Source organism: Ammospiza nelsoni, chromosome 13, assembly GCF_027579445.1.
Source record: "Ammospiza nelsoni isolate bAmmNel1 chromosome 13, bAmmNel1.pri, whole genome shotgun sequence".
NCBI lineage: Eukaryota > Metazoa > Chordata > Aves > Passeriformes > Passerellidae > Ammospiza > Ammospiza nelsoni.
In genome coordinates, this window is record NC_080645.1 from 14930499 (window position 1) to 14943682 (window position 13184).

The window sequence follows — 13184 nt, forward strand, 5'->3', positions numbered from 1 at the left end:
TTTGTGCTTTACAGGTAAGATAAGTAAAACTTTATGGAAATTTGACTTCTGCATCTGATCCCTGGGAAAGCAGCATGATTACATAGTTTTGGTCAATATTTAAAATTTTATTAGGGCTCAAGTCTGTTCAACATGGTGCAGGGTGCCAGGGCTCAGCTTTGCATATCAGCCTTGTGTTTCTCAAAGTTTGAGACATCGAGTTTAGGTAATCAGAGATTCCTGCACCAGGCTGCAAGGTGCTCAAAACATTCCCTGATGTTTCAAGAGGTATTTACACATCAGGAACACTCAGTCAAATTCACAAAGCCTTAAAATTAAAAGTATTTCTTGCAGCTTTTTTCTCATTAATCTTCAATGCAGCCAACACTGTATCCCTGCATGTAAGTTAACAGATGATACCAGTGGAAAACTGAGGTCAGTATCCCTAGAGACCTAGACTAGAGGATGGTGAAAATCATGTGGAGATACAGCTAAATTTAGATTAATGCTGAGAACATTCCTGGATACTTGGTTTTGAAAGGCTGCCACAGGCTCTGTAGCACTGTGAAGTTATAACTCTTTGCTCTCAAATGGTCTTGTTGATCTAAGTTTAGCAGAGCACCCACTTCCTGGCTGAGGGCCCTTGGTTTGTGGTGGCAACCATGAAATTCTCAGCTTTCTCTCTGGCAGGTTCATGAGTGTAGCACTTAGGTATGGTTTGTATCGGTGTGACTCTAGGAAGGACAGTGTGCAAAGGTAGGAAAAGATCAGCAAGGACACTTTGAGCAGAGATCATCACACACTGCATCTGCTCCTGCTGTTCCCTGGACTGTCTGAGCTTCAGCTGCAGATAGATGAGAGGTTGAACTGCTGCTGATCTGACCTGTTCTAATGTGAGCTGAAAAACTGATTAAAGGATTTGACTCTGTTCACATCCATTGTCTGTTACTCAAACAAGTCTCAGTGAGACACTGAGATCTTCCTGATGTGCAACATTCCTCTCCTTTCCAGATCAGGACATCTGTGCAGTTATTTACTAATGATCTTAAGCTGACCCCACAGATACAAACATCTCAGCTGTTGGCACTATTCTTAGTGTCAGCCACTGCTCTTTTGGGCTTTGAAGTCTGTGTGTTGCTTTCCCCTGTGGCTGCTTAACATTTGGAGCTTGAGAGAGGTGTGACAAGTGGCTCTGTGTACCAGCACAGTATCCAGTGGGATATAGATGGATCTGTGTATTTATGCAAAAACCCAAGGAAGCAGCAGCAAAACAGCCTGAAAGTTTTTCCCTAAGTTACTTCTCCCAACACCCCCTGAGTGTGTGAACTGAATGAGCTGCAAGAGGAAGCAGTAGATGCTAAAGTGACTATAGTCAAAACAACTTCATTATCTTTTCAAGCTGTCTCTGGAATTCATGCCGAGTCCAGAGCAATACTCTGATCCCACTGGAAATTTTCCTTTTTCATCCCAAAATAAATTCATGCTTCTATAGTAATCTGAGTAACTGCCCAATGCAGTCACATAGGAACTTTGGCCTTGCTCACAGTAGTCTGAGTTAATGTCTGATGCTGGTTTTGGAAAGCATTGAAGCTGCCTGAGCAAGGCAATATCTTAACCCATCCCGACAAAACCCCTGCTATGCACCTCTGCATTGGCCCTCTGCTGTCTGTTGGCTGTGACATGGAGGGCTGTCCTCATGATCCCTTGCAGAGCAGCTGTTGGAGCTACAGTTTTGGCTTTACTTTTGGAGGATCCCTGAGAATCTCAGGTCATGCAATATTCCATCATTAGTCATGCTTTGTGACTACTTGCAGTATTGTTAACGGTTTTTTTAGTATCCTGGAACAGAAGGCAATAAAAGACCAACCTATCTGCTGTAGGACAATGATTCTTTATGATTAGATTAGATAAGTAAGTGGAGGAGGGAGAAGCTGTAACTGTTTTGGGGTCACTGCCTTGCAGGGCTCTGCCTGAGTGCCTTGAGGCCAAATTGTAAATGCCCCATATGATGAGTGCTCATGCATTTCATGTGCTCCCATGCTAAAACAACCTCTCCAAATATTCAGTGGGCCACTGAAGTCTTTCTTGCATATCTCATTTATCAGTGTCTGTACTTAAGTAATGTCAGAAGGAGAAAACATACATTGTCAAAGTACTTGTGTTCTACTCATGCTTGATTCTGCTCCATAGCTACCCATGGGTGACTGTCAGGATTTAGCTCCTGGGGGCTGGCTCTCCCCTCTTCTCTGTGAGGGTTCTCTGCTGTGTCTGCCTGAGACCATGCCTCCCAAAACCAGCAGTGAGAATGGACTCTGGCCTGCTGCTGCTGGAAGGAAGGTTTCCCCCACCAGTGCCTCTCTTTTGGCTTCTCTAGGCATACCCTAGCCTGACTTTGTTCTTGTTATCTGAGTGTCACCCAATGTACATTGTTCTGCAGTGGGAATCACTGGAGGAGCTAAGATAGTGGCTCCAGTTGTCTCAGACTTCAGGAAGCTGTAAATCATTGTCTCTGCCCTGTTGTGGGTGATGCTGAGGATATTTCTATGGTTGCTGACTCTTTTTGGTCCCTTAATAAGAAATTATACTCTCCTGTGAGATGTTGCTAACACTTCTCAGTACTGACTAAAATTGTATTTCTGTGAATGTGAGTTTCTGGAATTTGTGACACCTCTGCTCAGTGAGTGACAGGAAGAGTTATGCCTGGTGTAACTGTGCATGCCAGACTCTGGCTGGTTTTGTGTCCATGTCCCCAGGTGAGCAGAAGGCAGCTCAAAGCAGGTAAAACACCTTTGTGTGCAGGAGAGTTTTGCTGTGCAGAGGCCATCCAAGTGGGCTGAAGTAAGGCTTCATGGTGTTGCAAGTGACAAACTACTTCTGTTTTCTTATGTGTCCAGAACATGGTCCTCTTATTAGCTGCACTGAGAGCTAGAGAAGGTTAAAATGCTCTTGGAGGGCTCTGAGCAGGCATTAACCATGACAGCTGAAACATTTGTAGCTGGTCAGAACTTTATAGGAGATGAAGAAGATGACAACAAAAGTTGCTCTATTACACAAGTAGTTGGGGGTTCTTAGAAACACTGCTGCTGCTGTACTTAATCTATTTCTTTGGGCCTGGGAGGAAATGCCAGCTTAGCCAAGACCTCTGCTGTGGTCTTGGGACAGCTTTGGTGATGGAGGCAGATGGGGCCTTGTTGAAACCTGACCCAGCAATGTGACTGTTGCCCCTTCCACAGATGAGAAGAGGCTTTTCCAGCTGCCCTGGCACTGGAAGACTTGTTCTGTAGCCATGAGTGGCTAAGCTGTGACTGGTTTTATTGGGATGAAGTAGGGACTGAATGTGAATGAGGATGGTTTGGCCTTGCTTGAAGTAAATGGAGCTATTGTGAGAGGTTAGGTAGTGCTGCTGGTGTCTGCCTGGCCTTAACAGGTACAAGAAGACCTTTGTCCTGCCATATTTGCCTTGTTGTTGTGAAGGTTTCAAATGCTTTCAGGAGAGAAATTTGAATGAGAATTCCCCTTCTGTCTCACACAGATTGACTCTTCCTACAGGGATGAATCCTTTGATATCAAGATTTAAGGAGGTGAAGTAATCTTTAAAACAGTTAGTGCTTCCTTGGCATTTGGGCTATGGACTGTGCATTTCCCAGACCTCCCTGAAGGATGAGGAAACAGTCAAGTTAAGGGGTATCAATTAAACAGGGATGGCCATGCTTTGCTGTCTGGCACTGGAAGCCAGCTGGGTTGTCTTTCCTGAGACCATCAGTCCAAAAGCAGGAGCTTCCATGTGTGAAGAGACTCAGATTTTGGCAGCTCTCCCAAAACCTGGCTGTGGCTTTTGTGCTGAGCTAGACTGGGAAGGCATCAATGAGCTTGGTGGGACTCCAGTGAGCTGCTCTGAAGACCTGAGGGCAGTAGGGCTCCAGACACTTCTCCTCAGGTCCTTTTGTGTACAGTTGACATTGGCCAGGCTCCTTGCAAATATCTTGTGGAGAGTGGTAACTGTAGTAAACTGGAGATAGGAAGGAGGTGTGCTGCCATACATGACTGTATTTCCTTACCTATTCCTTCACTGTAGGCTGAGTTAAAATAACAAATTTGGTCTGGTTGTGTATTGTTGCCTTGCTTTGTTGAGAGAAGTGCTGGCCATGGTCTTTCCTTAAAGCTACTGTGTTGCACTAAGGAAACTTGCATTGTTGAGGGCAGATGGTGGAGCTGGGAAATGATCTTCTGTATCCTCGTTCTGGTGCACCTCATGGAGAAACATCTGTGTTAGGGTGCAGATGCTTTTATTTACCAGGAACCAGCTGCTTACTGCAGGAGACTTACCTCAGTTCTCATAAACAGGCCCTTCTTGCTGTCCTGGAGATTGCAGTCATCTCCATGGTGAGAGCTGTACAAGCAGGAGGGAAGATAATGACCTTGCAGATTAAAGGGCAAAAGGAGGTTTCCTAGTACATGAAGCTTGTGCTGATTGCCCTGGTTCTAGATTGAACCAGGAAAGGCAGGCTGTGAAAACAGAAGGGCTCTCTGCAAAAATCACAGGGCCAGGAGGTGCATTACTCAGCCTTGCAGTGTGGAGAGAAAAAAGCAGTGCCTGTTTGAGGAACTAAGGTGTGGATTTGATGTTTTCATGGACATGCCCTTTGAGCATATTTGAGAGGCAATCAGCCCATCTAATAAAAACTAGCAAAATCTGCCTGTAACTGGCTCTTACCTGCCTTTGATGTGGTTAAAGGGAAGCTGGTCTGCACTGTGCTCTTTGTTAGCTTGGAAATGCAAAGACCAGCAGCATCCCAGTGTGTCTGTCAAACATCACCAGAGCCTTGCCATGCCTGTCTTCACTTCTGTCCCAGGATGCTGGCCTTAAATTCCCTTTCTTCAGTACTCAAGTACCTGTGAGAAGCATGACTCTCTACAACTCCAGATGTGCATAGCTCCTTTTGCCATTCTAGTTCAGGCCTGATCTCATTTGTTTTGAAGCAGCTGCTGCCAAGGAGCTTCTTCAGGTCTTTTCCATCATCTAATTTTTTAGAGTTCTAGGAGTGCGATCAAGGGAGTGTAAAATGCCACATACCCTGCTCTTGAGCATCTGTGCCTCTTCCCTGTGCTGCTCAGGGATATGTGCAAAAACAACTTCTGCTGACTTAAAAAAACCCCTCATCTCACTTGATGTTTATCAAGTTCTCAGCTTGGTTGGCTTGTGACTTAGCTGGTGGTGGAGATGCCTAGACTATTGCTGCTGTTCTTGCTGGGGACACCTGATATTTATGTGATGCCTTGATCCCTTGCTTGGACCTTCTATTGGAGAAGGCTACCAGCCTTTCATGTGTTCCCAGTCTTCAGGCTAGCTGTGTCTCTCTTCTCTGGCTGGATTGGGAGTACTGGGAGGTGTTCGTTCTCTGCTGCTCAGGGGAGGCCTCACCTGGCATGCTGTGCCCAGTTCTCAGCTCCTCTGTGCAGGAGGAAAATAGACATATTGGAAAGGAGGGCTACGGAGGGCTTGTGTTGGTGGAACTTATGCCAGGTACTGTGATTCCAGATTGAATGTCCCATTGCTGCAGTGCCAAAGACTGAATCTGCTAATCCTGAGCAACATAAGTGGAGAACTTGGTTTGGGGTGTCATAACTTGGGCTAATGCGAAGAAGTTTGTAGCTTTTGGTGTAAGGTGTGAAAAACCTTGTGTGTAGTTTCTTGAGGGTGTGAGTGAAGGTTGTGCCAAAGCTGCCAGTCTTGTTGTTGTTGGAATGGAGTGAGGCGGCAGAAATGTGACCCTTCCTCCTTTCACTTGGCAAGATGGAGCAGTGTTGCTGGCACTGAAACTGGAGCCAGGCTCCTCTTGGAGGTGTGTGGGGTTAGAAAGAGAGACAGTAGACAAATGACCATGGGGGAATGTTAGGGAAAGCCTTTTCATTGCAAGTGTGTCTGGATGTTGAAGCAGAGCCCCAGGGAGGTTGTGATAAACACATCCTTGCAAGTAATTCAAAGTTCATATGAACACTCAAAAGTCTTTTTGCCTGAGCAGTTAGAGCTGGCTGTGCTCATAGCAGGGTATGGGGCCAGAGACCTCCAGAAGTCAGTTCCAGTCTAATGCTCTTCAGTGGTAGGTGGTACCCAGATGGTGTGGTTCAGCTGTGGCATAAATCACAGCCTGGGATTATGCCTGACTGCCTTCTCCTAGGCTGGCATGACAAACAGATGCTAAGGAGGTGCCTTAGTACTTCTTTGTGGGAAGTGTGCATCTTTCTGGAGATGTTCACGAGGAGATGATGTGTGCCTGTTGCTGGGTTTCATATTGTATGTATTGTTTCAGTCTCCCTCTTTCATTCCTCCAGGTACAGCTACATGATTGACAATGTCATTCTGCTGATCACCGGGACTCTGCACCAGCGTTCCATCTCCGAGCTGGTGCCCAAATGCCATCCTCTGGGAAGTTTTGAGCAGATGGAAGCTGTGAACATTGCTCAGACACCTGCAGAGCTTTACAATGCAATCTTGGTGGACACTCCCCTGGGTGAGTGGAGCTGTTCAAAATACCTCCCAGCTGTCCATGGTGGAACAGATGTCCCTTTCTCCCCCAGTCTGACTATCTCCAGCTAAGCCTAAGTTGTGCTCCAGGAAGACAAAGTGGTGGGTAATGCACAGCTGTGGCTGTACTGCTTTGGTGGCTGGGCTTGAGTTCAGGTTTATGTCTCTCCTATGCTATCTTTTCCTCTGGAGGACAGCTACCTCTCTGTGCCCTTCAATCAGTGTCCAGGCCATCACAGTGGTAGGGCAAGATCCTAGACAGTTTGGTTTTTGTGAGCCAGGCCTTTAATCTCCTTAGTGAAGGAGATTAAAGTTGGGTCTTCTGCTGGAATGAATCACTTGATTTCTAGCACTTTTAGTTGGACCACTGGGTAATTTCTTGTATGCAGTTTTTATAGATAATTACAGAGATAAAGCGCATGCCCAGTCTTGTTCTGGGACTACTAAAATTAGCACTATTTGAATAAAAGCCCTTTATATAAATAAAAAACAAACCCAAACAATGACAGCAAAACAAAAAAAATCTCCAAAAGCTATTTAAAACTCATTGTATACCAGCATCCTGAACTGAGGTACATTGTCTCAGGTCTACAGGCTTGTTTAGGAGGCACATAATGCTAAAACCAAGTATCTCATGAAGAGCTAGTCAGATAGATCTGCTCTTTAAAGATAAAGGTGTAGGAAGTGGTTCTGGAGAAAATATGGAAGTCTTTGCAGTAGTAGGGGAGGTAGTCACAGGTGACTTTCTAGTTTAGCATCTGTGGGCAAAAACGTAATGAGATATGCCTGAGTCAGTGATTAGTCATTCTTTTGGGGTTGCTAGAAAGAAGAAAACACTCTAAGTCATCATGCTGTCTTTGATAGAAATAGTTGGCTTTGGAACTGAAAGTGCTTTTGTAAATGCTCTGTTATAATGGGGCAAATGAAGCAGTCATCATGGAAAAATGACTTGTGCCCAGTAAAGAAGGGAGAACCTGCTTCAGGAGATCTGGGTTGCAAGGCAGGGCAACAACAGAGCAGGAGAACTGAGGCTCTGCATGCAGCTGAGTTGAGCCCACTGTGGGGATGATGTGTGGGAAGAAAATCCTCCTCACAAGTAAGTGGGAACCTTCCCATTTTGGTAAGAAGATGGAACAGAGTATTTCAGAGATATTATCTCTCAGACACCTTAAAGCTTCCAGCAGAATATGGAGTGAAAATGCCCCATGTCAGTGTTGTGGTGCTTCTGGACACCATGGCTGGCAATTGAGGGTCTTTGCCTCTTGCTTTCATGTACTTGTCCATGAGTTGGTTTTGCCTGCTCCAGCCCTGCCTGGGCTAGCTTCTCCAGACCTTTGCCCTGGCCATGCCCTTGGGGCTGTGTACCAACCAGTGTGGCATTTCTTCAGCAGGGGAGCATGGGGAGTAGCTGTGTTGCCTAAACAAGCAGGCATGCAGGCTTCAGTTGTTTAACTTGCACTCTTTCCAGTGACCACACGCAAAGAAACAGCAGCTCTATCTCCTAAAAGGACTTGAGTAGCTACGTGGCTTGGTGGGAATGCCTAACCCCAAATGGCTTTCATAGGTTAACAGGGCTGTAAGCTTAATTTGGGATATTGGAGGGCCAAGAACTGAAATAGCTGTGTACTCATTCCTCAGCTACTCTGAAGTAGCCACTGCTTAGCTCTCCAGGCTGGCCAGCACATCCTGCAGTAAAAACCAGTCCTGGCACACTCTGTTTGCATTTTTGCCAACCATCGGGAGCAGCGTTCCCCCGGACACGTGGCATTGTGCTCTGGTGCTGCAAAGAAACTTCTGCAGAGGTTAACCTCTGTTCAGGACCCTCCAGACCCACACTGTGGCTGCTGTCCTTCCAAGCAGCTCATGCTATAAAAGTGGTGCAGGCCAGAGGTGTGAGGCTGCATTGCAGCTGGTTTGTTGCACAGAGCAGAGCACTGGTCAGTTCTCAGCACGGCTGTGGTGTCTGTTACCCACAGCTGCACTGTGTAAGCTGAGACAGATCAGATTTCTCTTTGTAGCAAATTCAGCAAAGTTGGTTACTGAGTGAGAGTTGAAGTCAGGAAGTTCTGTCAATGGGTTTTATTGTACCACTCGTTTACATTTACACTGTAGATGTACAAGACTCTAGATCTGCAGCTTGCAGCACCTGTTTGATCTGAAATCTGTGTTCTTTAGGTGGCAACAACTTCTCCAACTCCCTCCCAGGGATACTCTGGCAAAGTATGTAGGGCTGAGCATCCTACCAAGTCCTAGTAATTTATTCTGTCTCCTGTTACTAACTTTCAGCTAGAGAAATAAAAGCCCTTGGAAGAAGTGGAAAATGAGACTGATAGACTTGACCAGGAGAAACAACTCCTGACTCCAACCATGACCAGTGTCATGGGCAATACGAGCTATGGCATCATCATACCTTAATCCCCACTAAGATATTGTAGGAGGGAGAAGCATCAGCTCCTTGTGTTTCACTGGCTACTGTCTCACAGGTGCTTAAGCACTCCTGCAGTGCTGTAGCAGGCAGTTCAAAGCTGCCTTGTCACCTCCAAGTGCCTGCATCTGGGATCAGTTTGGGGACTGCTTATGTTTAAATACAGGCTTCTCTATCACTGATGCTGGGGGCAAGAGCTGAGAATTTCTGCTGGGAATAAAACCATGGGACTAAGAGGTAAAGAAAGATTTTCATAAGAGAACCCCAAAAATTATTATGGCCTAAGGGACCATGGTGGAGCCTGAGGTTTTGAGTCATGACAATTTGGCTGCTGAAAATAAGGGCCAGGCCTAGGAGGGACAAGCTCAACACAGGATGTGCTTCTGCCTGGTATTGTTGAGGAGTCTGGAAAATGCTGAGCATGGCTCTGGTTAGGGCAATGCTAACTCTGTCTCTGGCTCTGTTTCAGCTGCTTTCTTCCAAGACTGCATATCTGAACAGGACCTGGATGAAATGAATATTGAAATAATTCGAAACACGCTGTATAAGGTAAATGAGTCACAGAGTTGCAGAATGGGTTTGATTGGAAAGGACCACAGTGGGTCATCTGGTTCAACATCCCTGCTCAAGTAGGGCTATCCCACAACACAGGATTGTGTCCAGATGGTTCTGGAATATCTCTAGTGAGGCAGGCTCCACACCCTTGCTGGGCAAACAGTTCCAGTGCATGGTCATCCACACAGTAAGAAGATTCTTCCTCATATTCAGGTGGAAGTTCTGTGCATCAGTTTCTGCCTATTGCCTCTTGTCCTAGTGCCCTCTCCTTCCTGAGACAGGAAGGAAATGTAAACTTCCCTATTTATTCCTGGTGTGGTGATTAAACATGGCCAAAACCTCCTTGCATCCATTGGAAAGTAAAGATAACACTCCTGGAGGGGCCTGACATCTGATCACACAGCTCTGCTGAGTCAGGGCACCAGAGCTAGGCAGAGGGGATTTTCTCAGGAGTCTGTACAAGAGATTTTGCAGAGGTTGTGTCTTTGAATTTACTCATGCCCTAGGCAGGCAGGAGAAGCCTGCTCCCTTACCACATGGGTTCAGAGGTGTGGTTAACTGCATTCACAGTGACTAAACTTAAACTTGGTTGAAGGACTCCCATGGCTTCGCTCCTTGTTTTGAGCCCTTCCCAAAGACCTTGCCACTGTCTGCTCAAGCCTTCTGTGGCCGTGATTAGGGTTAGATGTTCTTGGTAGAGCAGTGTGAAAGATGCAAGCTGGGGAGAGTATTGGCAGAGAGATGTGGAGGGGGCTAAGGATCTCCTTGTCCTGACTGTCATCTCCTCTGCAGGCTCTGTCTGGTTTTAGCTGGCAGTGTTGAAGCGTGTGTTTATGTGCAGGCTGTGGCTATCGCTCCATCTCTGCTCTCTGGATCAGGGGTGGGATGCAGATTTTATCTGTCAATCTTGTTTTGGCTGGTCACATCCAGCCTGCAGTCAGTATGACCTCTTCTTCCCAAGAAAGCTATGGCCTGTTTGGAGAGGCAGAGAGCAGGTCAGGCGTGAAGGGAAGGAGGCAAAAGGAGGGAAAAGGAGCGGCGCGTCAGCAGTCATGCCCAGCTGCCTGTGGCCTCTGGCGTGTACTGGTCTTTGCTGTAACAGGGAGGGACACCTGTGTGCATAAACACCAGAGCCTTGCAGGGCACAGGTCTCAATGTGAAGCAGGAGGGGGAAGGCAGGCAGCAGAGTGGGCACAGGGAAAACTGGCTGGGAGGGAGGTGGGATGTATCCCTTTAGATCCCAGCTGCCATGTCCTTTCCCATATCCTTTTTGAGGCTCAATACTGCTTTATAGTCTGCTCTTCCTACCCACAAATGGAAATGTAGGTGCCTGTAATGCCTCAGTGTGTGCTGGCACTGGTTCTTGCTAAAGAGCAGCCCCTGGGGAATTCAGGGGCTCTGTCCGTAACAAATCACAGAGATGAAGGAGTGGAAAAGGTAATTGCTGCCTACAGAATACTTGAAGCTACCTCTCTCCCCAGGGACTGGAAAATGCATAATACAATGCAAATGAGGGAAATAAAATCAGGTCTGAAATCTGCAGAGAGTTGCTCTGAAAAGCACAACAGGCCTGGGACAGATGCCTGCATTCGTGTGGAGTTGGCATGGCAAGGGGAAGTGCTATCTCCCAGACATACTGAAGGCTTTTAAGAAATCTGTGAGTGTGTTGACAGAAGGTTTGAGCAGGATTCATAGGAGGAAGGCTATTACAAAGGCTTCTTGTTAGCAATGAAGGTTCTCAAATGGAAATATGATTAAAATGGGGAACAGAGGTTAAAAATGGTCAGTGCTTAGTGTAGAGTGCAGTCAGCAGCCAAGTCTTGCAATGGAAGTGTGCTGGCATTGTTATCTTTATTGCTGGCCTTGTTATCTTCAGTGCTTACTCCCTTTGTTCCATCTCTTGTTGAAGTGAAGCCAGCTGACTGTTGGCCTTTGCTGGTGACTTTCTTGTAGGAACCAGTTGAAGGAGCTTTGCAACTGGACAATAAAATAAAGCAGGCAAATCAGTGTGGGTAAATGTGGACTGGTGTATGGGAGAGGCCAGGAGGGAGCCCTAACTCTGCTTGTATAGTGAGGGTCTCCTTGTTCCTTCCTACTACTAATTGGAATCTTGGCTAATGATTGACGTAAGCAATTGTCTCTATACAAGGTAACATATTCCTAACAGTAGAAAAGAACTGTATGAGTATCACTGTGCTACTGAATCCATCTGTAAAGTGTGCTTGACCTGGACACTATCTCATTCCACTAATCAGAGTATGAACAGCAAAACAGGAGATGATGCTAAGGCAGACACATTTAGAAGCTTGGGTATGATGATTCTGTACAGAAAACTGCAGGAAAAGCCTAGGGTTCCTCACCTGGCAGAGGAGGGTGGTATCCACAGATGACGTTGGAAAAGTCATTGTGGATGGACAGGCCACAGGCCTGTCTTCAGACTAGATTTGAGGACAGGTGAGGCTGGCAGGAGGCAGAGAGGGTGGGTTCATGAAAGAGAAGACCCATTGAGGATTATTAAAGGCAAAGATACCTCTGTTCCTGGGGTAAAGGCTTTAGGATGTTGGAGTTTTTCTTCCAGTTGCTGTCACTGGAAGGGCACCCAGTGCAGCTGTTTACAGACTGTTTCTGTGTTGTATGTGATACTGGATTTCCATACACTGCTGGATATTGGAGTTCACCTGTATTTGCTTCTAAAGTCTTAGGTTTGTGCATGAGCTCTGATAAGGGCAGAGGTAGTGACTGAATCTCTTCACCATGTTCCCTTTCCTGTCAGCCTCAAAGGGCATCCATTATCTATGTCCTTGTTCCTGTGGTAACTCTGCAACTGTTGCTCTGTGCTCTCCTCCACCTGAGCAGTGGCAAATGCTGGAGAGGCTTTCTTTGATGAGTGATGCTCACCCAGCATTGTCGTCTTGCACTGTGTGGTAACAAATATTTACAGAACACAGTAATCCAGGTGCTTTCCTGGTGCAGAGGCTGAGGGTAGCCAACTTGTACATTCTTGGTCCATCTTAAGTCCTAGAGTTGTTGTGATAAAGCAGAGATTTGTGGTGTCTCAGCATCCTTTTATTCCATCCCTTTGCACATTCTGCTTGCAGAACTCTGCTTGGGGAGGTGTTTTAATACTTGGTCACTTCTTCTGAGAACATTTTTGCTGAACGATACTTTTAGCCATCCACAGCCTTCTTAGGCTCCCCCTGGGAGACAGAGTCATCTTCCAGATGGATTACAGAACATCTCCACTAAGGATTTCCTGGAGGCAGCGTAGCTGTGCCTGGCTGTATGATTTCTGCAGTGCTTCACTTGGGATAGAGACCAAGTGGCCGCAGTGTGAAAAGAGAATTGGAGAGAATGGCTGGTTTCTTTCACAGATGTCCTGTCTCATCTCTGGACTCTGCTTACACAGCGCTACTTTCTAAGTGTAAGTCTTCAGCTATGGTTGTGTGGCTTGGCACATTTGTGGAGGCCAGAGCAGGGTCAGGAAACCACGTGAGACTTCAGTAAAATGAGTTAGGCGACTCAAAGGAGAAAAATAGGCTTTAACCTTGCTGCCTGGGGATCTTGCCCACAGTAAGCTCATGCAGTCACTTGAACAAACCCAACCACAACCCTTCATGTCTCTGGCTCCTGGGGAAAGCACAGTCCTTGTGTGGGCAAGTTCACATGGGGCCAGAGTGCCTGTGCTGTGTTACAGAGCGT

At 46.5% G+C, this 13184-nt stretch overlaps 3 protein-coding genes across 3 annotated transcripts in view; 1 reads left to right on the plus strand and 2 right to left on the minus strand.

Moving 5' to 3' along the window:
* ATP6V0D1 (ATPase H+ transporting V0 subunit d1) overlaps window positions 1-13184 on the plus strand; it is a 33806-nt gene that overhangs the window by 16978 nt on the left and 3644 nt on the right. The window contains exons 3-4 of the mRNA XM_059481254.1: window positions 6313-6491; window positions 9400-9479. Of these exons, the coding sequence (XP_059337237.1) occupies window positions 6313-6491; window positions 9400-9479 (259 nt within the window). The remainder of the gene's footprint in view (window positions 1-6312; window positions 6492-9399; window positions 9480-13184) is intronic.
* The window catches only part of TPPP3 (tubulin polymerization promoting protein family member 3), a 202740-nt gene that overhangs the window by 15487 nt on the left and 174069 nt on the right, over window positions 1-13184 (minus strand). The gene's annotated exons all lie outside the window — the stretch shown is intronic.
* The window catches only part of HSD11B2 (hydroxysteroid 11-beta dehydrogenase 2), a 49909-nt gene that overhangs the window by 15487 nt on the left and 21238 nt on the right, over window positions 1-13184 (minus strand). The gene's annotated exons all lie outside the window — the stretch shown is intronic.